The following is a 25,748-nucleotide window of genomic DNA, read 5'->3' as shown; positions in this document are numbered from 1 at the left end:
TCCTAGAACCTCACAAACACACCGACTCCACACTCTCTGTTTTTGTGTGTGTGTGTGTGTGTGTGTGTGTGTGTGTGTGTGTGTGTGTGTGTGTGTGTGTGTTGAAGGTTCCGTTCACACTCAGTTGTGTGTTTGCAGCTCGTGGACCTGATGCACTAAACTGAGCATGCTCTGTCCGTGTGTGAGTCTGTCTGTCTGTGTGTGTGTGTCTCGCTGTGTGTCTTTCTGTCTGTCTATCTATGTGTGTGTCTGTCTATGTGTGTCTGTCTATGTGTGTGTCACAGTGATGAGACAATGAACATGTGTTTGTTTTCTCATCTTGTTGCTTTTGGTCTAAAAACCAGAGAATTTTAATGTTTGAGAAAAGACAGCGAACAGTTCGATAGTCATATGTGTGTGTGTGTGTGTGTGTGTGTGCGTGCGCGTGCGTGTGCGTGTGTGTGTGTTTGTGCGTGTGCGTTTGTGTGCGTGTGTGTGCATGTGTGTGTGTGCGTGTGTGTGTGAGACAGTGGCAGATGGATTTTACTGATACGTGAACGTTCAGCCAGTTTCTCAGTCTTTCTCCATTTGAACAGAATTATTGAGGAATAAGCAGCTGATCAGTTTCAGACTTGGTGACTGTCACAACAGATTAATAATATAAAATGAGCTGGATTATTGATTAAAGATTGATATACATTCCTGTGACACAGTGAAATGAGCTGATTGTTCCAGATTCTGGATCCTGAGATTTAAAAGATATAGATCTGATCTAACGTGATCAGCTGATTCTCTGGAGAAGAGTCAGAGTGATGTCTCTTCACTTTCAAACAATCTTTTTCAGTATTCAATTGTCGGTGGACGTCTGTTAATTGGGACAATGTCTCACGTTCATTTCCTGTCAGCTGTTTGTCTCTGTGACGTGAACAGAATCAAATCTCTCAGCTACAATTAAATCATAAAAACAGAAACTGAGTGATGAGCTGAACCTTCACGTGTGGTCCGTTGATCTGGAGCCGAGGAGACGCTCAGTGTGTGAGTTGGACGTCAGCTGTAGACCAGGCGCTGGGCCTCTGTGTCTCTGACACTGTCCTCTGCTCTCAGATGTCTCTCAGCGCCCAGCGTCTTTGTCCAGTAAAACCTCCAAGCGTGGTAAGACGACCCGGAGCGGCCGGAGAGCTGCCAGCAAAAATACACAATAACTCTGGCTTTTAACACACACACTGACAACATCCTGGAGCCGATCACCCCCCCCCCCCCCCCCCCCCGTCTGCACTAACACGCGTGTGAGAGCTGAAAACATATGTTCAACTTAACAAGTCAACAATTATCACTAAAATACACTGTTTTTATTGTTATTAAATAGTGTTTGATTTGTGGCCGGATATAGATCCTAACCCCCACCTCCTCCTTGTCAGCAGATGGGACATGAACCAAACGAAGAGGATTCTGAATAATATAATTTTTTCTCAAAGATGATCAGTCTCAGCTGTCAATCAAGACGTTTCATCAGATGACAAATTAAAATCAAACTCATCAGAAACACGTGTCCCATCCGCTAACATGGAGGAGCTGGGGTGAACGACCTGTACTGCAGCCAGCCACCAGGGGGCGCTCCAGGCTCTTTGGTTTCACTTTCAGATCAAGTGACTTGATAAGATGACTCATGTTTGATCGTGTGAATGTTTGAGTGACTCAGTAACAATCTGCATGACAAGGCTTCACACTGGGTTACAGCTCAATAACACACACACTCCCACACATTCTCTCTGACTCACACATACACATACACACACACACACACACACACACACACTCTCACTCAGACACACACTCTCTCTGACTCACATATACACACATTCACACACACACATACTCACACTCTCTGACTCACACACACACACACACACACACACAGACTGTTGTGGAAGAAGTATGATGGTAAGTGTCTCTAACGAGTCTCCACGTTAACGGGGACGTTTCAGTGCCGACGGGACACTAACCTGTGACTGTGTGTTCACGTGCACTGTGACTGTGTGTTCACGTGCACTGTGCTGTGTGTTCACGTGCACTGTGACTGTGTGTTCACGTGCACTGTGCTGTTGTACTGTTGCACGTTTGGCTTGGTCCACGTTTCAAAGAGTCTGAACAGATGTTGTCATGATGGATGTTGACGTGACGGAGAGCTAACGGACGCTCTGGAAGACGTTAACAATAATCAGATCAATAATCCACAGGAACACTCGTTTGTTATCAAGCTGATTAATTATGACTTTACGTCCACTCGTCTCTTTCTATTAATGTTATTTACATCAGGCAGCTTCTTGGTCGCCTGTTGGTGGCGTCACATCTGATTGAATAACCTCCTTCATCAGATCATTGATATTGTCACTCTGGTAAAGTGCCTTGAGATTTTGTTTATTAGGATTTGGTGCTATACAAATACATTTAATAGCTTTAAAATCTAGAATGATTTATTTTAATTGAGGAACTTATTTGCTTGAAATCTAATATTTCTGCTCAAAGTTCTTTTTTTAAGAGACAGGAGCTAAAGCTAATTACCACACGTGGCAGCAGAGGGCGCTGTTGCTCAGTTAATCTCAGTCTTCCAGAGCTCCTGCAGCTCCTCCGTCCAGCAGGAGAAACAGAGACACTCCTCCTCCTCCTCCTCATCCCTCCATCACCACCTCCTCCTCTCCTCATGTTAACCCCATTGCTCATCTGTTGTTTGTTCTCTCTCTCTCTCTCTCTTTTCTTCTTCCTTCTCTTCTCTTCCCATCTGTGTAGGCAGCCCGTTGAGTAACTTCTTTGACGTAATTAAACAGCTTTTTTCAGACGAGAAGAACATCCAAGCGTCGCACCCCCCCGGCTCCCCCGCCACGCCTAGCTCCCCCGCCAAGCATGCCCCCGGCAGCAAGCCCAACCAGCCCCCGCCCAGTGACTCTAAATGCCCCCCCGGCAAAGACAAAACAAAGGCGGCCGCCGGCAACAGGACACAGGAGCAACCTTAAGGAGCGCTAGCTGCATGTAGAGGACGAGCGGCCGTCGGGTTGTTAAACAGGAGCGCTGCTAGCTCCGCCCCTTTAGCTAGACTGAAAACAAAACAAAAAACAGATCTACTTTTTGCCTATAAATTTTCTACCGTATAACAGGAATGTCTCTCTCAGTTAAAATCAGTATTTTACAATAAGTAGCAGATGTAGCTGTGTCGTCCCTCTCGTCCGTCCCCTCTCTCGTGTCCTCGGGGGGGGGGGGGGGTCGGTGGGTGTGTGTCCTCCTCACATTGACTTGTCTCTGCCACCAGGGATCATCCATAATAGCTATTAACCTCGGCGAGACCGGCCGCCGCCGCCGCCGCCAAGAGAGTCCGACCCTGAAGAGAGAAGACCCCCCGCTCCTCCCCCCTCCCCCACCCCCCCCCTCCCTCTTTGAGTCCGGCCCCGGCAGTAGACTCCACATCGCCCCCTGCAGACCAAACAGACACATCTCAGAAGAGTCGTGGAAAGAGAAAAAAAGCCTTAAGACAGTGATGTTTGTCAAATCTACGAACAAATCCCCCCCCCCCCCCCCCCCCCCCCCTCTTTTCTCCTCCTCCCACATGTACATAACAACACACTTCCTGTACGTGCTCCTCCACACAAACACACACCACTTCTCTGCCGGATGTAAACACTTGCACAAGACGAACAGGAAGCGGTGGACGAGTGGACGAGTGGACGAGTGGACGAGTGGACGCTGGCTGGATTGTAATTCTTCTTTTGAAAGTTTCCGTGTGAACGACGGATTTTTTTACGTTCCTGTAAAAAAGGGGTTCATGCGGTGAACGCGTGAAAATGAGCAGAGAAGTGGCGCTACGTAAATGAATGATCTATTCTGTTGTACAGACTTAATAATGTTTGATGTACAAAATGTGTAGTTGTGACATGTTTTCCAGTTGTGTTGCCATACTTTGTTTTTTTAGTCCTACACAGGCTCGGTCACGCCCCCTGTGACACAAAGTGTACAGGAAATTAGCTCAAATGTGAGTAAATTTAAGTAACTGACCAATAACGCGCTAGCACTAGACTTATCTCGCCGTTTAGTTTCACCTCCGTGTCTCGAGTACAAAGTTCGTGATGCATCTCAGTTCATAAACTTTCCAACTCTACATCTTTAACGATTCGATTGAAAGAGAAAATTACTCAAAGATTAAGAGTTAATGAATAAAATCTGGTTTTAATGTATTTACCTAGTTAGCAACAAAGCTTTCAGACTACGGGAAAGTAGCTCAGACAGCTACAGGGTTAGCGTTAGCGTGGTTTTGCGGATGTATCTCACGATGTCGTGTTCTGGCGTGACCGGGCCTCGCCGGGGAAACGTCTCCTTTTGCTTTGGCACTTTTGAGAAGTGAAACATCAGCGTTCAGTTCCTTCTTGAGTCTATTTTTTATTTTTACTTTGCCGTCGTTTGAATTATCTGCAGGTTTCAGACAATGTTGAACTGCTGTGTATATCTTTTGTATATTTTTGTACTTTATTGTATTTTGTCTTTTTTTTTTTCTTGGTTTTTTAATTTATTCTGTTATTTATATGAAAGATGTAGAGAATGTTTGTTGACGTCAAATTATTTAAGGATATTTTTGTCATGTCTAAGTTATTCGATCACGAGATGTTTGTGAGCATTTGTTCCTTTTTCCGAGAGAAACCTTGTAATATACTTTTGGAAGATGATTTAGCGTAATTTAAGAATGTAGACGTAGCCTCTTTGAGAGGAACAACCCTTCGTGGGTCAGTGTCGGCTCCGCCCCCTCCCTCGTGAGTATGATGACTCCGATCTCACCAAACACTCTTTCTGTAAATAAGCCGAGTTTACTGACGAGCTTATTTTTAAAAAACCAAGAGGATTCCTTCTCTTAGCTTTGACCTCGTACGGTTGTTTGCATGTTCAGCATTCGTCTTTTCTTTGCATGTCGTCGTTGGAATTCTTCTCCTGTTCTTCACACTTATTTATGTATTTATGTTATTTATGTGCATTTGTTTGTCTTTTGATTTTGGGGGATTTTGGTTTGATTCCCTTCGCCGTCCTCTCGCCCTCTTCTTCTTCTTCTTCTGGATTACTGTGAGCTCACAGCGTCCTCCTCACTCATTCTCTCAGAGAGGGACCGATCGGGGGGGTTATCAGAGAGAGAAATTAAAGCAATACCTTCCATTGTTCGCTTTCCTCTTTTTCTACTACGGGAATCCAGAGCACACAGAACGGACTCGGAGCACGGAGCGCCTCCACCGAGCAGGAAACCACCGGCTATGTATTCCCTCGTGATGTGACTGTGAACAACTTCAGTGCTAAAGGAAATAAAACTGTTGACTTTGCAGCCGTTTTCCAGCAGTTTGGATTATTAACGAGTTTATTCACAGTATTTACATCATGTACATTTATCACAGAGGGAGAGGGTCATGTGACGATCCCTTCAGACTCCAGCAGGTCCACGAACCTGCAGCCGCGTCTGAGACACATCGTACAAACAGAATAACATGGACACGTCGATTCACCTTTTCTACGTATCAGGGCCTCTTATAGTTTTCCTATAAAGTCATAACTTTACACAAACAAAGTTATAATATCACAAGAATAGTTATTTTATGAAAATAAAGTTGTAATATTCGTGATTTTACAAAAGTTGGTATTTTACGAATATTAAAATGATTTAACTTTTTTCCTTTTAAATTATGACACAATTCTCAAACCTAAATCTTGTATTATAACTTATTCGTCTGACACTTCTTTGTTCTTTTTTTAACGCAGCGTCAGATTCATTTAAACTGTTTTCAGTTCAGAACCTAAAGTCTTGTAGCTTAGCAACTTTTACTGACACTAATGTTTAAAGAGTTACATTTAAATTAGTTTGTTGAATCACGTATTTAAAGTTCTGACGCTCGTCAGCGAACATCGTCTCAAGCTTTGGCAGAATTCATGTTTAAATATGTTTCTTATATATCAAGTGGCTGAGGCGACGTTTTCTACACGTTTATCTCAACTGGTTCTGACACAAGTTAAACTTCTAGAATCTAAAAATAATCTAATAATCCAAACAAAGAAATATAAAATACAAGGACATTTTGTGGTGGAAAATCTGGACAGTTTGCTAAATTGACTCGAAGATTTATGATCAAATTTATTTATGTCATTAATTAGGATCACGACTTTGAGTTTCAACTGAAATAATCTTTGTTCTTGTTTCTTTAAAGTTAAACTTTTTACGTTTTTTCTGTAGCTGAAGGACAACGTAGTTCCTCCGTCACCCTCTGAGGGGGGGGGGGGGGGGTCTGCAGTCTGCAATTTAACCACAAGATGTCACTAAATCCTTAAACGTAACCTTATATAAAACAAAAACAACAGTTTTTCAGTCTTCAATTCATCTGCACTTTACAGTATGGCTACTTTCCACACAAACACACACACACACACACACACACACACACACACACACACGCACACGCACAGACACGAGTGTGAGCTCAGTCCAGCTTCTACTCTCCACACACACGGTGAAGGGTGTAAAGTCTGTGGATCAGCGCCACCTTCAGGTCGTTCAGGAGCGACACGTCCCCGTCCTGATCGATGGTCCCGGGGCAGAGCAGCTGCTGACCGACGCCCCCTAGCAGCAGGCGGTGGAAGTCCTCTCGGTCCAGGAGCAGGTCCATGTGCTGCAGGAAGAACCCTTCACAGAACCTGCAGAGTTCAGCAGCTCCGTGGTGCTGCAGACACACAAACACAAATTAAAAACTGAACACAGAATAAAACATTAGATTTGATAAAAACAGTCTCACAATAACAAGAGGCAGAGTCGTGACTCCGCCCCCTCGCCGCACATCAACCTCAACCTGTGTTTTGGTACCTTGGCGATCTGGTAGACGTGGACCACGTTGTCCAGCGTCAGAGTTCGAGACAGAGTCGTCTCGCAGCTTCTCTGCAGAACTCCGAGCTGGAAGAAGGTGGCAACAGGAAGTAGCTACAAAAACAAAAAACACCAAATCAGTGTCGGAAGAGAAAGTCTAATAAATCAAATTTCCAAGTTTCCACACTTTATATGTTCAGCTTGTATTTTAACTCATGAAGTGGAAACTCAGAGACAAATTATTAAAACATATTATCCATGTGTCCTTCTGCTTCAGAGGCTGAGAAATACGATTTAGTAAAAGTTGTCTTCAGAGAAACTTCAGGTTTCAGGAGGTTGATTTTCAACATCAGGGTTTAGAGCAGGAAACTGGTGAGTGAGGAGTGAAGTTACCTTCACAGCTTCAGACTGAGAGAGAGTCATTCCCTCGGTTCCTCCACAGTACAAAGCCTCCATCAGCATCTGCAGAGAAACACAGAGAAACACACAGACGCCAGGAAGTGAATCTGAGTTCAGGAAGTGAATCTGAGTTCAGGAAGTAAATCTGAGTTCAGGAAGTGAATCTGAGTTCAGGAAGTGAATCTGAGTTCAGGAAGTGAATCTGAGTTCAGGAAGTAAATCTGAGTTCAGGAAGTGAATCTGAGTTCTGGATGTGAATCTGAGTTCGGGAAGTGAATCTGAGTTCAGGAAGTGAATCTGACTTCGGGAAGTGGATCTGAGTTCAGGAAGTGAATCTGAGTTCAGGAAGTGAATCTGAGTTCAGGAAGTGAATCTGAGTTCGGGAAGTGAATCTGAGTTTCGGGAAGTGGATCTGAGTTCAGGAAGTGAATCTGAGTTCAGGAAGTGAATCTGAGTTCGGGAAGTGAATCTGACTTCGGGAAGTGGATCTGAGTTCGGGAAGTGAATCTGAGCCGAACCTGGAACGTGCTGTAGGTCACGTGACTGATGTGGATGACGTCGTCAGGGGAGTCGCTGAGCAGCCGTCGAAAACTGAAACAGACAAAAGACGAGTTCATTAAAGAGACAGTTTTTATTTTAACTCATTTTATTGTGAATTAAACAACATGAACATCTGGAGGAACTGAATCTGCTCTTTGCACCACTGAGGTGATTCCTGTTCAAGTACAATATTAAATACACAAATACAAAGTATAATATCTAAGTAGTAATATCTAAATGCTTTAAGCTTTATGTTTTCTGTTTGAATTTTTAACATCAAGCTAAAAAGGAATTTATCATATGTAAGATATATAGATTATTCTTTCATTCCTAAATATTGTTTAAACTTTTGTCTCTTTTGAGCCTTGAAAAGTTAAAAATATAATTTTTCATATTTTCACAGGCAGAAACTCTTTGTCTCTTAATCACAGGACAACAGACACAGTTTAATACGTGTGAGGTCAAAGGTCAGAGGTCAGACCGTTCAGAGGCCGACATCAGCAGCACCCGGTGAGCGAAGAAGGGACGTCCGTCCACCATGAAGGTCACGTCAGACATCTCCTGGTTGTTGAGGAAATGGACATCTGAGGACAGAGACACCAAATCCTGTAAGTGTTTAAGTTGGAAGAAGAAAAGTAAAATCCAGAGGTGGACGTCAGCGACTTGTTACCGAGCTGTGTGGACAGAGAGACGTCCACGGGGGGGACAGGAGGGACGGGACAGCAGCCGTAGCAGTGAGAGAAGACTGACGCCAGACGCTTGGTTATCACATAGTCCTGCAGAGAAGAACCACAGGAAGACGTTATCCTGATGGAAGACTCAGGCTTCAGCTCCTCATGAAGACACGTTCTGTGTCCTGTCCCCTAACAACCTATCAGGACGCACGCTCAGAGGGACGAGTGGACGGACAGAGGGACGGCTGTGGTACCTTGCTGGTTTCCAACATGCTGAACATCAGTGGTATCCCAGTGGACAGCAGCTCGGGGGTGTAGTCGTCTGTCCTGATGGACGGGAACTCTGTGAGCAGCGAGACGGTCACTCCGTCCCTGCACAGCTGCCGAGCTCTGTGGAGAGACTCCAGCCAGATGTGGAGTCTCCAGGGGACACCTGGACACAGGGGGGGGGGTGAGAGAGGTCAGAACACGTCCGTCTCCCTGGTGGTCAAGTGGTTAGAAGGTTCGATTCCCAGTCAGGGAACATGTTTTGACTGTCTGCTCAATACCCCCCCCCCCCCCCCCCCCTCAGTGTGACCTCATCGCTCTCACCCATCTCTCTGAGCTCCATGGTCACGTCCAGGTATCCGTGCTCGGCGCTGTAGTACGCCGCCTGCTGCAGAGCCTTCATCCTGGCTTTACACAGCCTGGGAACACGACTGGAGGAGTCGGGAGGAGGAAGAGGAGTCTTCACCTCCTCCTCCTCCTCCTCCTCTTCCACTCCTTCAGCCAGGATCTCCTCCAGAGAGAGAACATCCTCCTTCCTGTGCTGCGGCTGCAGCAGCAGCCTCCTGAGAACGTTCCTGTAGAGGAGGAGACGGGTGAGGAAGCTGAGCATCATCATCATCATCATCATCATCATCATCTGAGCTGTGAGAGGAGGCGGAGTCTCACCTGTGTCCGTGAGCGGCAGCGTAACTGAAACAGTTCATGTCTTCATACAGCGGTGATGTCAGGGAGTTCCCATGATGCACTCTGAGCAGCGGGTCGGCTCCGGTGGCGAGCAGCAGACTCACCAGCTCGTAGTGACCTGAAGGATCATGGGAATTCATCAGTTCACAAATATCTGTCCACAACTTCATCTTCTCATCTTAAGTTTCACATTTCAACAAAAAAAACACAAACGAGGACAAAAGTCTCAGATTCACCCGACATGCACCAAACACCACAAACACATCGACACCTGATTCTATTACTCGCTGCCAACTTTAGAAACACACAGCTGATGATCTTAGAACCGATCAAAGTGTCAAACAAACCAAGTGATCGACCAGCAGCTGAATCATGTGACCTCATGTGACCTCATGTGACCTCATGTGACCTCATGTGACCTCATGTGACCTCATGTGACCTCATGTGACCTCATGTGACCTTCACCCTCTGAAGCTGGAGAGTCAGGGACGTTCATGTTGTGTTATAAAGTCTGAGTGAACAGGAAGTTACCTGCAGCAGCAGCGAACTGCAGCGGTGTCTCCGCTGAGCTCTCCTGGTCGTCCAGCAGGACCCCCCCCTCCACGTCTGCTCCGGCCTCCAGCAGCAGCTGCAGAGGACAAGAGGACATGAGGACACGAGGACAAGAGGACAAGAGGACAAGAGGACACGAGGACAAGAGGACATGAGGACAAGAGGACAAGAGGACACAAGGACACGAGGACAAGAGGACACGAGGACACGAGGACACGAGGACACGAGGACACAAGGACACAAGGACACAAGGACACAAGGACAAGAGGACACGAGGACACGAGGACACGAGGACAAGAGGACAAGAGGACACAAGGACACAAGGACACAAGGACATGAGGACACGAGGACACGAAGACACGAGGACCCGAGGACACAAGGACATGAGGACACGAGGACAAGAGGACACAAGGACACAAGGACACAAGGACATGAGGACATGAGGACACGAAGACACGAGGACAAGAGGACAAGAAGGAGTTTGTATATGATCAATTTTCCAAGAATTACATAAACACATATTAAACACACTTATGGAGGAAATTGACTGATGCTCTTATGATCATTAACATTATTAATATTAATATTAAGCTTTCTTTAGATGTTGATTTATTTTGGCCTCCATCACAGTGAACTGAGAATCACAACTCACCTGAGCCACAGACAAGTGACTGTGCAGCACCGCGAACGTCAGCGCCACCCAGTGGCGGCTGCCGGGGTGAACAGATGGATGTCTGCCGGAGCAGCCTGGGACCTGAGCGACACAGACACACACACAGACACACTTCAGTCACAGACACACTAACCAGCCGGCTCGTACAGTTCAGCAGGTTTGTTTCTACCTGCAGATCCAGATTGGCTCCGCCCTCGATGAGCATCTGCACCAGAGCTTCATCTCCTGCTGCCGAGGCGTACATCAGAGGAGTCATTCCCTGCAGACACACACATCAAACACACACAGACACACACACGCACACAGAGTTGGTACACAAATAAACTGCGAATATGTGTCTTTATTTATTTAGTTAAAGTTCTGTCTGGACATCAGATTGTAAATAACGATCCATGACAAAGTGAAATGAAGCGTCTCCATTGGCTGTCGGCTGCAGTGTGGCTCATAATCCCCCCCCCCCCTACTCCATGTTATCAGATGGGACATGGACAAATCAAAAACTAAATCTAAGAGGTTAAATAAATGTTTGTGAAAGATGGTTTCTGTCATTTCAGGTCGTTCTCGTCTGTGTATCGTTATCACAACATGAGACGTCATGATTGACAGCTGATACCGACTCCTGATTGGTCCAAATTATGTTTTCTATTCCTAAAGACAACAGGATTATTACGTCTGCAGCGCCATCACTCGATAACGTTGAAAGAAGAAGAGCGCCCTCACCTGGTCGTCCATGGTGTTGACGCGCTCCGCTCCCAGGAGCCGAGCGGCCTGATGGACCAGATCCGCTCGACCACAGGAGAGCATCCTGAAGCCCAGGTCCAGATGGAACTTCAGAGAAGCAGCTTCAGCGTCCAGGCCCTTGAACGACTGGAAGCAGCACTCTGACCTGCACACACACAAAGACACACACAGACACACACAATGAGTCTCCTGCTTATCCCCACACACACACACTCAGTCCCATCCTGCGGCCGCTCACCTCAGCTGTCTGGGCTCACAGTCCAGTCCTGGAAGCAGCTGCCGGGCCGTCTGTCTGACATCATCGCTGTCCACCAATAGGCTGCGGCGGTGCTCAGCGTGCACGGCGGCCAATCGGATCCACTCCATGAGAGGAGGCCGGAGCAGGAAGGGCCTGAGCCCGGAGGACAGGGGGACATTTCATTAGTCTGTTTACTCGTCTTCACTTTATGACTCAATTAAAAAAGATCTGTGTTTTGAAGAACTATTGTCTAAAGAGTAAAATGGAAAATGGTTGTGCAGGTAAAATAATTGATTTCCTTTGATATACATTTATATTATTTGTTGACGTAATTCTATTTATTTTACATTTTTTATTGTCATTTCATCATCTCAACCTGTTTTACCATTTTCACTTTAACTTAAAATAAAAGGAATGGAACGGAAAATGTTAAAACACAGACACACACAGACACACACAGACACACACAGACACACAGAAACAGACACACACAGACACACACAGACACACAGAAACAGACACACAGAAACAGACACACACAGACACACACCTCTCTCTGGTCAGCGTGGTGCTGGGAGGCTCCAGGTCGGGACGCTCCAGTGATTCCATCTGAGGGCCGGACAGGAAGTAGTAGAGCGTCCTGAGGGCGTCGGGGGCCCAGGACACTGACGGCTGATTGGCCGGGCGGGGGGGGCTCGTGCAGGAGCTGGAGCTGCGCAGACGCTGCATGTGGTGCATCGCTCGAGACACCAGGTCACCTGCAGGGAGGAAGCATCATGATCCTGGAGTCACAAATCTGGTTTTGTCTGATTAGATTCCAGGGGTCAAAGGTCAAAGTTCACAGTGACCTCATGAATCTGGGATCAGAAGTAGACGGAACCTGTTCTGAGGGCGGAGTCACAGAAACACAAGGTTTGTTAAAGTGGTTTTAACTTTAACATAGAAACCAGACGTGTGAAGCCTGTAGTGGAACTCATAATCATTATTCATAAATTATATATGAACACAAGATTCATGTGTGTTGAGTTGATTCTTTATTTGTTGTTGTTTATTAATCAAATATCAAAAGTAACATTGTGAAATCTGTAAAGACAATAAGACGTGAATGGACACAGAGAGCTAAAGTAGTCTGTGGTCACATGACTACAGAGATTAACGAGCGTTCCCATAATGAGATGGGGGGGGGGGGGGCTGCAGGGTGTGAGGGCGTCCTTGTTTTCTGGATACAAGCCACACTGTTATGTAACTGGAGGGGGGGGGGGCGGCAGGCAGCGGCTAACGATGTGTCCCAGGAGCCCGACACCGTCACAGTTAAACAAACACACACCAGACACAGGAGTCGACTGTGGCAGCGACACACACACACACACACACACACACACACACACACACTTACTGAGCTCGGAGATGCTGCCCACGCACGTGGCGAGCAGCGCCTGCTCCAGTGTCCGCAGCTCCAGCTGGATGTAAGCGTCCTCCCTGCTCTCCACCGAGTCCTCGGGAACCTTCGTGTACGGGCTCACATGGACCGGCAGCGACAGCTCACCTGAACACACACACACACAAAGATACACAAACAGACACACACACAGGTTCAATTATAATTGTATAGGTTCTGCTCAGTGACAGTGTCTCGATGACGATGATTTCCATCAGTCCGTCACTTTGGTCCAGAGTAGAATCCAAGTGTGGCTTTTGGTTCCACGTGTAATAACTGTGATATTAAAATCAGCCTTAATGTGTTTCATCACAGAACACTGATGTGTGTTGTGCTGCAGACGAGGATTTGAATGGAGCTGACGTATGAAGACGTGAGAACTAAATGTGATCAAGTGGAAGCAGGAGACTCGTTCGACAGCAGGAACCAGTCTCCATGTTCTCTGTCCCACAGATGATCTGATGGGACCCTCAACACACTGAGGACGTCCTCCTCTACTGGGACCAGTTGAATCAGGTGTCTTCTGCCTCCTGAACACAAACAGCCTGAGGGACGAGGACGGAGCAGATTCATCAGCTGCAGCAGGAACCACTGGGACGTGTGTTCACTTTACTGACAGCAGCAGGAACAAGAGGTTTGAGATGTTTCCTCTTCACAGAGGGAACCAGTGTGAGGCTCATTACTGACACACTGTGATTCACGATGTTTGACAACACACCTCAGCTCCCGTCTGGACCGGGAGAAACAACCGTTTGGTTCAACAAGACTCGAGTGTGAGTCCCTTCATTGGTTGTGATTCCGCTGCTGTGTGGACACACACAGAGCGAACAGGCAACTATTCATGAGAACACAACAGGAGACCAGTCTGCAGCGCACAACGCACAAATCACTGTTCTCTACCTGTGTACACACACACTCACATGCAGACACACACGTACACACACACTCATGAGTGATCGGGTCATTTCCTTCCACTCTCTCCTTGTGTACGTGTGGCTTAATGAAAACAGAAAAGAGTATGTCTGTGTCTGTGTGTGTGTGTGTGTGTGTGTGTGTGTGTGTCAAATGGAAACAGAAGCACAGTCACCAGGTCTAAAAACAACAGCTCTATTCTGGAGTCGTATAAAGCTACAAGTGTTTGGTCAAGACAACAGAACCACAGAGAGCCAAGGTGAGTGTGTGTGTGTGTGTGTGTGTGTGTGTGTGTGTGTGTGTGTCTGTGTTTTAACATTTTCCGTTCCATTCCTTTTATTTTAAGTTAAAGTGAAAATGGTAAAACAGGTTGAGATGATGAAATGACAATAAAACATTTTAAATAAATAGAATTACGTCAACAAATAATATAAATGTATATCAGAACAACTCAGAAGAATCTGAGTTTTTGTTTCAAACAGCTTTAGATAGTTTGGACAAAGGAGCGATGGAACATGTTACTGATGATAGGGAGATAAAAATGTCCCATACCAACATATTGTCCAATATTAAATACGTATATTTATAAATAAGAAATGTAAGAAAACTAGTTGCTTGTTTCTGAAACAGTAAAAATGAGGGACCAGAAGTAAAGAGCAGCTGATCGACTGTGAGCAAACAAAACACTGAAAGAATCAAAGAAGAAGGATTCACAGCAGCTCTCTTCATTATGATCTGAACTGAGGACGAGTGAGTTCATCCTCTCAGTCCGGTCCGAGCGTGAATAATGTCTCTACACAACTTTACACAACTTTACACAACGGAGTCATGTCACACACGCAGGCGGAATTGGCGGGAAGACTTTGTTGTGGTAGAGTAATCTGGTTCAAACCTGCTGGTGAGGATGTGTGTTCACAAGGTTTAACTGACGTGAAGGCGGGAGTCTGATGAGGAGGAGTTCACACCAGAGCTGGGGGGGTGGGGGGGGGGGGAGCCGTTCATCAGCAGAGTGATGTCATCGACCTCTGATATTATTATATAATAATTATCCGTTATCTGAGACGACGTCAGATTCTCTTCTTCTGTTCGACAGTTTAACACAAAGTCCAGATGGAGGGGGGGGGGGCATTAAAGACACATGAGGTTCAGTGGAGCTGAGGGTGGATTACTGCAGCTCTGTGATCTGACTCAGGATCAGAGCTGTGGCGTCTCCACTTCCTGTTACACACACAGACACACACAGACACACACAGGCCATCTAGAGATAGATGAATCCCTCTGAGGCTGATTGTCAACACAGCAATTGTGTTTGGGATTATTTCTCTGTTTTTACAAAATATCAGAGTTTAAAGACAAATATTGAGCAAAAATTATCATTTCATTGGATTCAGATTCTCTGAAGTTTTCCTGTTTTCTATCTGATCTGACCTGAAGACGTCATCTGGGTCCATGTCTCTCATCAGTGTCAGAGGAAACAGGTTTGATAATCAACAGCTGATGGTTTGTTTAGTGTGAAATGAAACTGAGTTAATCTGCAGAGTCTGACAGAAGCAGGGTGAAGGTCAATGAAGTGTGTGATTGGATCTGATCTCGTCAGCAGGTCTGAGATCAGTGTGGAGCTGATGGGACGATAAGGACACGATGAGCCGGAGACTCAGGGAGACACAGAGGACACGTCTCTCTGCCGGGAGTTAGTTCTATCATCAGATCAGAAGCAACAAGTCGGCCATTTGGTCCTCGAACATGTCCCCTCCAGAAGGAGTGTGTGTGTGTTAGTGTGTCTGTGTTAGTGTGTGTGTGTGTGTGGCTGACAGACTCCTGCCTGGACAGCAGCAGCTACACTGGCTGTTTGTGTAGCAGACGGACCTGGGAGCCGTGGAGCTCGAGGCTCTGCAGTGGGAATGAGAGCTCCTTTGTGTGTCTGTGCGGGTCAGAGGCTAACAACACTCACTCAGTCGCTCTCATGGGGGGTTCGGACCGGGCTGTATCCCAGCATGCACTGGGCTGCAGGCTCAGAAACACAGTGGGGTTGTGTTTACGTTTTCACGACCACTGAGCAGCTATTGATTTATTCACAAGTCAAATCTCATTTGGAGGCGGATTCTTAAAACTAAAATGTTTTTATTCTATTTATTTATTTATGTCCAAATGATAAAGGGTTTATAACATTTAATATTCGACCAAATGATAAAGTTCAGTTTAGTTTATTCTTAAGCTTTTAATTAAACCAACATCAGAACAAATGTTGATTTCCATTTGTTTGAAGAACTTAATTTACTGCTTACAGTGGATGAAATACATGAAACCACTGAAGCTGTGTGACAGACTGTTGACCTTCATTGTTTGGTCAGAAACAGGAAAATGAAAACATATGTTGAGGATTTAAAAACTAAATATATCTTTAGAGATATGAGAGAATGTTTGTTTGTGTCTGTATCAAATTGACCGGACCAGTATAATCCCAGTGACTCATTTATCAGGAGCCATCTTCCTCTTCCATGTCCGTTATTACCCAAAATGCCTGTTTCCTGTCTCTGGGGTTTTCCCTTCACTCTCTCCGCTGCTGGAGAACTTATTAAACTCTCAGAATCTGTTATTATCATCTCAGCTACTTTCAGATCAGTGTTCCTGCCTGAGACACCAGCCTGGGTCCACATGGACCTGTGTGTGAGGCCCAGCTTCTCAGTCTCAGCTGATGGGGTCAAGCTGCTGGGACCAATGGAAGGTGGAGTATGATGAGATCATTATCGTTCATCATTATCAATGACTGAATAAAGATGAGTGACACGTCTCCACTCCACAAAGGAAGCGACAGTCAACATGTGAGGTTTTCACTTCATCATGAGACCCAACCTGGTTTGAAGGGTTCCTTCACTTCATTTAAAATCCAATGATATAAAACATGACTGAAACAATGTGACGTCACAGAGGAGACTTCAAACTGATTATGAAACACATCAATAAAACGCTTCCTCAAGTTTTTAAAAAGTCAACCTGACAGTTAATCAACAACTTCCACACAAACACATGAATGTAACTTTTAAACTGTTGAACGCGTTGCGCTCACCGTGCGCGTTCCTCCCGCTCATCAGATGCTCGTACACCTGCAGGAGGCCCCACAGCTCCGGGTCGTTGTTCACGAGCCCGTCCAGCAGCTCCGCGCTCACCGGGCTCCACGGGCCCCCGCAGCCCCGCTCCTGCTCCTCCTCCGCCGCCTGCCTGGCCTCCTGCAGCGCCCTCCTGGTCACCTCCTCCGCCAGAGTCTCCAGACAGGCCGCCAGGCACACGGCTGCGTACTCGTGCACTCGCACTGACACGCGCGTGTCCACCATCCACCTGAAGAAGCGGCCCGCGGACAGGGTCAGGCCGCAGCGCGCGGACTTGCCCCGCTGGCGCGCGGTGTCTCCGGAGCTCATGCAGTGCTGGGACACGGCCCTGACCGCGGAGGAGACGCACTGCTCGGCCAGACTCCAGCTCAGCACCAGCCTGACGGCGCTCTGCACCTCCAGGCGCGTGCACCGCCTGTGGAGCTCGCTCAGCCGCTGCGCCTCCCGGGACACCCGCAGCAGAGCCCTCCCCAGCAGGGCGGACAGCCGGCGCACCGCCTCCCCGGTGAGGGACGCACCGGGCACTTTACGCACGACCTCCCGCAGGTCCTGCTCGCTCCAGGGACAGTCCTCCAGCTCCGGCAGGCACGGACACTTGGCCAGGATGTCCCCCGCGTCCTCCGGCAGCGTGCTCACCGTGTCCCAGCTGCCGTTCCTGCTGCTCAGAGAGCCGGCGTGCTGCCACCAGGCTCCCCGCTGAGGAGTGCTGGTGTGCGGCGGAGACTGCCCCGACCTGCCGGAGGAGGACAGGCTGAGGGACGTGCGCGGGTCCCCGGGCACATAGCCTGGATCCAGGGTCAGGTCCTCCAGGGTTCTCAGCTCCAGAGCGCTGCACATGATGGAGGAAGAGTTGAGACCACAGAGAAGAAGCAGACCAACGTTCCCATCAAACCTCAGGAGCTGGAACCAGGAGCAGCACGAGACTGAGCCAGAAGTCCCCAGGACACCAGGAGCTTCACTCTCATGGACCAATCAGAGCCCAGCAGCAGGTGACTGCTCCACAGCGCCACCGTGTGCTCACCGCTCAGACTGACTCGTGCAGGAGCTGAGCAGGTGAGGCCTTCTTCATCTTCATCATCTTCATCATCATCATCATCATCATCTGGAGGAATGGTGGAATTCAGAGCTTCTCACAAAGATCAGAAACTGAGATGTTTTATTGCAACAGATTTATGCGGCTGGTGTTTGTTTGTCTCACTATGATAATCCACATTTAAAGAGTCATTGGTAAAAAAGACATATGTCCACAATGCTAGCTTCGTTTCACAGATGAAGAGGTGCTTGTGGTTCATGTAAATATTGGCTTCTTAATATGTATATGAATATTGAAGAGTCTTATAATCTCATTGTTCTTTGTTATAATGACAGAAAAAATCGGTTTTCCAACAAATGAGCTCAGTGTAAACCAAACTAATTCAGTTTTTAAAGTGAGGATTTGAGTCTCTGCAGCAGGATGATAAATCAAATGCACAAATCTGCAATTAATCAAATTATGAACCAATTGATGCAGTAAACATCTTTTCTGGAGCAGGGTCCCACTGGAAACAGGTTTTATTTATTGTTGTTACATCCTGAAAGAAGGCGAGAGAAATGAAAAGTACCTGGAAAGTCCCAGTTCTGTGAATGTTCAGGTCAAGATGGAAATCACTGTAAATGAATCAAATGTAAAACCAGTGCTCTATTAAAACTTGAAAAAAGAGTAAGAATCACGCAGACATTCAAGGATGATAAAAGTTGTATTTTTTTATCTCCAGATTTTCATCAACCTCTTCAAAGTCATGGGAAAGTTTCTGCTTGTTTCCATGTTTAATAAAACTGTTAAATGTTTAACTTGAATTCAAACGATCTGGAGTTCAACACTGAGATTCAAACTTCATAAAAGCCAAAACATATTCACAGAATTCAAAGTTATGGCCTCAAATCATCTGATTTTCTGATCTGAAAGTTCAAATCATCTCTATTCTGCTCTAAAGAAAGACATGCTTTACCTCAACCGACCACGAGAGGTCGATCTCTCACTATTCCTAAGCACAAGGCTGAGTTTCCTTCTCTGTGATGGAGAAACTCTTCTAGAATACTGAACTCTCTAAACACAAAGTCAACAGAAGCTGTGACGTCTACTTCCTGTTGAGTTTCTTTAAGATAAAAATCAGGTTCACTCCACGTTTCAAGCACCTCGGGGGGGTAAAAGGCAGCAGAGACTCCGGGTCGGGGAAGAACAGTTTTTAAATGAGCTTTCTGTTTCAGGACAAAACAATAAATTACTGAGCTAGAGATCCACGTATTTGAAAAGAGCTCAATAGGTTTGGATGTGTACAATCATAACAGTGAGCCAGCTCGCTGCGTCAGAGGAGAGTCCCGTCCAATCAGATCCTCTCAGTCCCTCTGCTGTGCACGACCTCACACACATGAACTGAAGCCGATTCAAATAAGGCATCGAGACGATAGTACAAAAAATAAAACTGTAACTCTGCTAGCAAACGTTTTACAAAGGCCGAGCATCAAACATTCTGTTCTCTGACGAAACTTTACAAAACTAGAAAAGGTTTCTTGTGTCTTGTGAAGGGCGGAGCTTCTTCACGTGTCTCAGTTCCCAGGTGACAGGAAGTTAGATGAACTCCTGACGTCTGTCGGCTCCTCTGGTCTCACTGGGAACCAGCACAAATCTCCACTGATCACTAACTGTGTTCATGAGAAGTGAGAAGAACGACTGATCAGAGGAATATGAAGTGGAGGGTAAAGTGTGATTGGACCTGTTCTGTACAGGTCGAGGTTTTGACCTGTTGTTCTGGGGCGTCTGTGGCTGAGGGGGTCGAGTGGTCGTCCTCCAACCTGAAGGTCGGCAGTTCGATCCCCAGTCTGAACCATCCGCATGCCGAAGTGTCCCTGGGCAAGATGCTGAACCCCAAATGCCCCCCCATGGAATAACAAATTGCTGTGAATAGATGCACTGTATGAATGTGTGTGTGAATGTGTGAATGTAGAACTGTACTGTAAAGAGCTTTGAGTCATCAAAACTAGAAAAGCTCTATATAAATAAAAAAACCTTTCTGTCAACTGACACCAGCTGTGGATCTGTATCATCGTTTTACATCCACGACATGAGACAGATTTAATAAAAGGAAGAATATTAAAAATAATTAAAGCGGTACGTTGAGAATTCCTGACTTTAGCTATCAAAGATTTACTACACTACCCACAATGCAACTGATTCAGAACAAATTTAGCGGAAAATCACAATGGGCTGTAAATAATGACGGACAAGACGTTGATGCTAAAGCGTCTTCATCGCCCCCTGGTGGCCGGCTGCTCCTACAGTGTAGGTGAGGAACCTCCCTCTACCTCTTCATCAACTCACACTGTGTTTCCATCCACATCTGAAAAAGGGACAGAAGTTCTAAAATGTTGACGCTGTTGCTTTGCCTGAAAACAGATTGAGACTGATTATTCTGTTGTTCTCCACCAAAACTGACACATGATCAAATAAACAAAGATGGAGCCTCGTGAATAAATCATCGCTTGTTGTGGTTTCATGAAACATCAGGCAGCTCCACCACAAAACCGTCCTCAGCTGCCGACAGACTCCCAGAGTGAGCCAGGACCGAGCCGGGTGACGCCACCTGGACCACAGGCGCCGACACAGTCCGTGGGACGCCCCGGGAGGCGTGGTCAGTGGCGTGGGAGGCGTGGTCAGTGCCCCGGGAGGCGTGGTCAGTGCCTCGGGAGGCGTGGTCAGTGCCGCCGGCTGCAGAGGAGTCAGGGGAGAGTGTATCTGCAATCCGCCGAGCTGTGGCAGTTGCTGCATCTGGTGTCACTTCCTCCCCATGGGGATCCGGCAGGGACGGCTGATCCGCTGTGAACACCGCTGGGCTCCCCGGGGGCTGATAAGGCGGAGGCCCCATCAGCGGAGACCCATCGGGGCTGAGCGGCGCCCGGCTGTGGATGATGATGGGGTCTGGAGAAGGTAGCGGAGCCTCCTCTGCAGCTTCCAGGTCCCTGGGGTCCTTGGAGGGGCTCTGGTCGGGGGATATGGAGTCGGGCTGGTGGGAGATGATGTGGAGGTTCAGTCCGGCTCCGGGGAAGCTGCTGGCGGAGGACGTCTTCACTGGGACCGGGCTGAGCAGCACCGGCAGCTCCTGGCCCAGAGGCTTCCGAGGCAACTCGTCCGGCTTCCCTGGAAACACCAGGAGCAAATACAATCACACAAGTTGTGCGTTTAGGGTTTTACTTTATGAGGATGATACATGTAAGACCAAAACATCTGTTTAGTTCAACCAGCTGTGACATCACTCTTTGTGATGTTTGTGAGCTGCTGTTTGAAAGCCTCACTTCGTCCAGCGCCATCTTGTTTTTTTAAGAAGTAACCATATAAGAGGAAGCGGTTTCAGCCACTTCCTCGTTTTATTCACTTTCTAGACTCGGAGTCAACGGACATCTTTATAAACAGTCTCTGAACCATTGTGTCAGAAACAGGAAGAATGTGAGGAACTCTGACTTCCCCTCTGGCGCCCACTGCAGGTCACAACGGTAAAGACAGAGACTCCCTGACCCATAACACGTCCTTATGAAGAAATGTGTGTTCACATCAAACACTTGGTTCTGTTAAGAGCTTCAACTTGTTTTCTTGCATGATTTTGAGTGATTATTTAAAAGTAAGGTATCAGTATAGATATGGTGACTCAGGTTCTGTGACTCAGGTTCTGTATAGATACAGTGACTCAGGTTCTGTACCTGGAGGAGGAAAGTCCAGCTTCATTTTCCTCAGCTCAGACATGGAGGCCTGAAGCTGCTCCACGATCACGTCGTCGCTGTAGAAGAAGGTCTGAGCGATTCTCTCCTGCAGGAACTCCCTGAGCTCCTCCAGAGACATCTTCACCAGACGTTCTACACAAACAGGGAAATTAGAGTCTGGATATATTTCTACTGTCGGTTGGAGCAACTGCAACGAAAACAAACGTCCTCCTGGGGAACGCACAACAAAGTATCACACATTATTATCACACATGCAGATGCACAGTGAACAGCCAGTGCTCTCAGAGACTGACGATTATTTGCATGATTGTAATTTGAAGTTACCTCGTATGTTTTGGCTTTTGGAATAAATACGTCTAAAGTATGATATTGGGAATTGTTTTTAAATTGTATCTAATGTCAGGAAGTCGTCCTGTGACCCTCCTCCTGTGTCTCGTGGCCAGTCAAGGGGTCCGGACCCTTAGTTTGGGAACCAGTGATGTTCAATATTCAGCCGGAGCAGATGATTGATGTTCTGTGTGGAACGTGTGGTCGTCTCTTACTCTTGTGAACCTTCAGGACGGTGTAGGACATGGCGGTGAGCAGCTTCTCTCCCTCCAGGATGAAGATGTCCCACAGACGAAGGTTCAGGGTGAACGGCGTCTGTAGAACCACAGACACAACACGTCCCCACATTACTGAGACTTATCTCCACGTACATGCAGCCCTCGTCCTGGCCGGAGTCAGGAGGTTTGTTTGGTTCCTTCCCAGACCTCAGGGGCCCGGAGGCCCCTCTGAGCCGAGCAGGGAAGTGCTGACAGCAGCCGACCGCTGCCAGACCTCCACCACAGGATTGTGGGCAGAGGAGACTAATAGCAGCTCAGCCTAACAGCTCCTAATGTTCTAATGTAACATCCCAGAGCTCAGATATCACCAGGAACTGTTTCTGCTAAAATCATGAAATATTATCACAAGATAATCGACAGTTTTCTTGCGTCAGTATTTCTTGGGAAAACTTGGTTTTCAGGCTGAATTAAACATAATCTGAAGCTTCTGTTGAAGCTGCTGTAGGTGGCGCTATCACTTGGAAAGCTATGCTAATGCTAACAATGAATCTAATCTACAAACAAAGTGGAGACATTGAACATACATTTTTAAAGGGAACAGCAAACATGGATGTTTTCATGACCTTGTTCAGTTGAAGCCCAAGTGTCCTGATAGCCCCCTGGTGGCTGGCTGCAGTATAGGTCATGTAAACCGTGCCTCATCCATGTTAGCAGATGGGACATAGACCAAACTAAAAAAATATTTTACACGTCTCCACTGTACTAAACTTAAACCTTCGATACAAACGAAACCCTCTTGAGTCTGTGCAGCAGTGATCATGGAGTGGAGCTGTGGTATCAAGGTCCCGCCCACACACAGTGAGTCAGTCTCATCTGTCAATCATAACCTCTCAGCCTGTTGTTATATCATCAGATATCTAATAAGAACCAAACTGAGATAAGAACGACCTGAAACATTTAGTTAACGTCTACTTATTGTTTGGTCCCTGTCCCATCTATTAACATGGAGGAGGCAGGGCCTATGAGCTATTCTGCAGCCAGCCACCAGGGGGAGATTAGAGCTTCACTTTAGGGAGCTGGCACGTCGCCGATATCTTTTTGTTGCTTGACTGTTTTCACATCTGGATGGAAACAGGACGTGAGACGTGAGGTGGATAAAGATAAAAGATATGAATCGAGAAGGTTCCTCACACTGTCAATATAAACACCTAGCCAGCCACCAGGGGGCGATCAAGACTCGTCCTGTCGTCTGTCTGTATTTACAGTCTGTGGTTTTTGCCAATTAAAGATGATCTTAACAAAGCTGCATTATGGGAAGTGTAGTTAGTTTGTTTGGAGTTTGAATATCGGGACCTTTTCCTCCGGAGAAATTTGCGCCACCTACTGTTCATCTTGGGAAACAAACTATTTTCCCATCTGGATGGAAACAACACAGGGTGAGATGATAGGTGGATAAAGATGGAAAACATGGATCAGTTCAGGTTCCTCACCCTGTCAATGAAACACTGCAGGAACCATTTAGTGGAGTAGATCCCTGCAGACATCTGCTCCCGGTCCTGAGAGAGAGGAGAGAGACGTGGAGGAAGTGTGAGGATCAGTGAACTCACAGAATCTCACATCACACGTCATCACAAAGGGTTCATCGCTCTCTGTTATGAAACTCTTGTGTAACTGTGACCTCACCATATGTTTCTTCAGTTTGGGGAGAAGTTTGGAAATAATCTGATCGTGATGCGTCTGGAATCGCTGGAGTTTGGGAAACCCGGGAACAAAAAAGCCTTTAGGAAAAGAGAGAGAGAGTTTTAAATCTCACGTAATAAAAGTCTGAAGCGGGCCTGAGAAGCCGTGACCAGGAAGCAGCGTCCCGATGAGGTCATCTCACCGTGCATGCCGTGCTTGTGATTGGTCAGCAGCTGCGACAGGGCCCAGAAGGCGTCCTCCTCGTTCATGAACATGAGCAGCAGGGCGGCGATCTGACTCATCCCCTGGCAGTAGCTCACCTCCTGCAGGAAGCAGGAAGTGACATGAAGCACGTCCAGTTTCCACAGATGATTTTATTTTACACCTCAACAGAAATTAAATGTAAAGAGTCGACGTTTCCCTGTCGAACACTAAAAGGTAGAAATACAGATCCTGAACGATCAGAGCTTATTACTTTGTTTTCAAAATTAAAAATATTATCTTTTTTAAAGGGGTAATTGAACAAAGTCTTTCAAGTCATTAAAAAATAATGAATGATGAATACATTTTAACAAAATGACTCGATTGTCCTTGAAATGGTTTTTAGCCGCGTCAAGTCGGCTACTGTTCAATTAAATTGTGCTGATATTTTTAGAAATAAGTTTCTGAATAAGCTCATTTTTTTATTTATATGCTATATATTGTGATAATGTGATAATATATTCTAATATGTAACAATAAGTCATAGCAGATAACAGATTTATAATCAACTTATTATTAATGTGTTCATGATTAAATTATCACCTGCATGTTTAATGGTAGAGAAACTATTTAGCTGCTGTGATTTAAAATAAGGTCATAATAAAAACATTTGAAATCTTTAACAATCATGAGAGAGAGTATAATAATAATACAATAAATACTATAATAATACACAAGCGTTCTGTAATACTGCAGCTCACAGAAAGTACGAATCTGCGCGGAAGGAAAATCAAATTTCTCGAGTTAAAGAGGAATTTTAATGTTTCATGTGATGGAGAGAAAACCAGTTACTTACTGTGTTGTAGACTGAATACGCTGAGAGGACATGGAAGAGGGACTGCTGCCTGAAGAGAGGAGGAGGGGAGTGAGGAGGGGAGGGAGGAGAGGTATAAAAGAACGTAGGATGAAGGGAGTAAAAAAGGAGGAGAGGAAGAGAAATGATATTCAATAATCCCATGAATCATGTGTCACTGAGGCTGTGTGTGATTCAAACGGTTTCTACAGAGAACCATCAACCTTTCCGTCTGAAACCCAGTCTCATAGAGAACACAGAGAACCAAGAGACCTCGGATACAAGAGAACACAGAAGAGAAGAGAACAAACAGAACACAGACAAAAAGAGAACGGAGAGAACACTTCCTAAACAGAGGACGGAGAGAACTCCACCTCTTCTCTCTGTCTTTGTGAAACCCTCGGTTCCTGCAGAGCCTCTGAACTCATATTAAATATTGAAAACTGCCCCAGATTTTCCACCTCCGCTCCAGAACCGGCCTGTGGTCTATTAAACTGTAAGTGACATCACAGCCCTTCAGGATCAGGTTCTCTCTCTGGGCCCGGTTCACTCCCAGGTCACAGTGTCTCCTCTCCTCATATCATCTGAACTGAAACCCTCCACATTACAACCTGGACACGAAGCAGAGGAACGTGGACA

The 25,748-nt window shown here is 46.4% G+C and overlaps 3 protein-coding genes across 3 annotated transcripts in view; 1 reads left to right on the top strand and 2 right to left on the bottom strand.

Moving 5' to 3' along the window:
- Positions 1-2,990, top strand: part of LOC128445240 (serine/threonine-protein kinase BRSK2-like) — a 69,166-nt gene extending 66,176 nt beyond the window's left edge. Inside the window, 1 exon segment of the mRNA XM_053428006.1 lies at positions 2,767-2,990. Coding sequence (XP_053283981.1) covers positions 2,767-2,990 — 224 coding nt within the window.
- A 2,373-nt stretch (positions 2,991-5,363) lies between these two features.
- On the bottom strand, positions 5,364-17,915 carry LOC128445192 (ankyrin repeat and BTB/POZ domain-containing protein 2). Its single transcript, XM_053428002.1, has 17 exons — positions 17,039-17,915; positions 13,018-13,167; positions 12,172-12,379; positions 11,622-11,774; positions 11,363-11,528; positions 10,812-10,901; positions 10,622-10,723; positions 9,949-10,045; positions 9,400-9,535; positions 9,058-9,308; positions 8,721-8,899; positions 8,463-8,568; positions 8,274-8,376; positions 7,771-7,843; positions 7,247-7,315; positions 6,854-6,967; positions 5,364-6,713 (listed from the first exon to the last, which is right to left on the bottom strand). Exons 1-17 carry the CDS (start codon positions 17,913-17,915, stop codon positions 6,486-6,488), a joined length of 3,102 nt encoding a protein of 1,033 aa, XP_053283977.1. The 3' UTR covers positions 5,364-6,485.
- Positions 17,916-17,971: 56 nt separating this feature from the next.
- Positions 17,972-25,748, bottom strand: part of LOC128433645 (USP6 N-terminal-like protein) — a 12,772-nt gene continuing 4,995 nt past the window's right edge. Inside the window, exons 7-14 of the mRNA XM_053417841.1 lie at positions 25,113-25,161; positions 24,258-24,378; positions 24,059-24,153; positions 23,866-23,931; positions 22,373-22,472; positions 21,810-21,962; positions 20,641-21,252; positions 17,972-18,180 (exon numbers count right to left, since the gene is read on the bottom strand). Of these exons, the coding sequence (XP_053273816.1) occupies positions 17,972-18,180; positions 20,641-21,252; positions 21,810-21,962; positions 22,373-22,472; positions 23,866-23,931; positions 24,059-24,153; positions 24,258-24,378; positions 25,113-25,161 (1,405 nt within the window). The remainder of the gene's footprint in view (positions 18,181-20,640; positions 21,253-21,809; positions 21,963-22,372; positions 22,473-23,865; positions 23,932-24,058; positions 24,154-24,257; positions 24,379-25,112; positions 25,162-25,748) is intronic.

Source organism: Pleuronectes platessa, chromosome 1, assembly GCF_947347685.1.
Source record: "Pleuronectes platessa chromosome 1, fPlePla1.1, whole genome shotgun sequence".
Lineage (NCBI taxonomy): Eukaryota > Metazoa > Chordata > Actinopteri > Pleuronectiformes > Pleuronectidae > Pleuronectes > Pleuronectes platessa.
The sequence above is the reverse complement of the archived record's forward strand: the minus strand, read 5'-3'. Positions and strand labels throughout refer to the sequence as shown.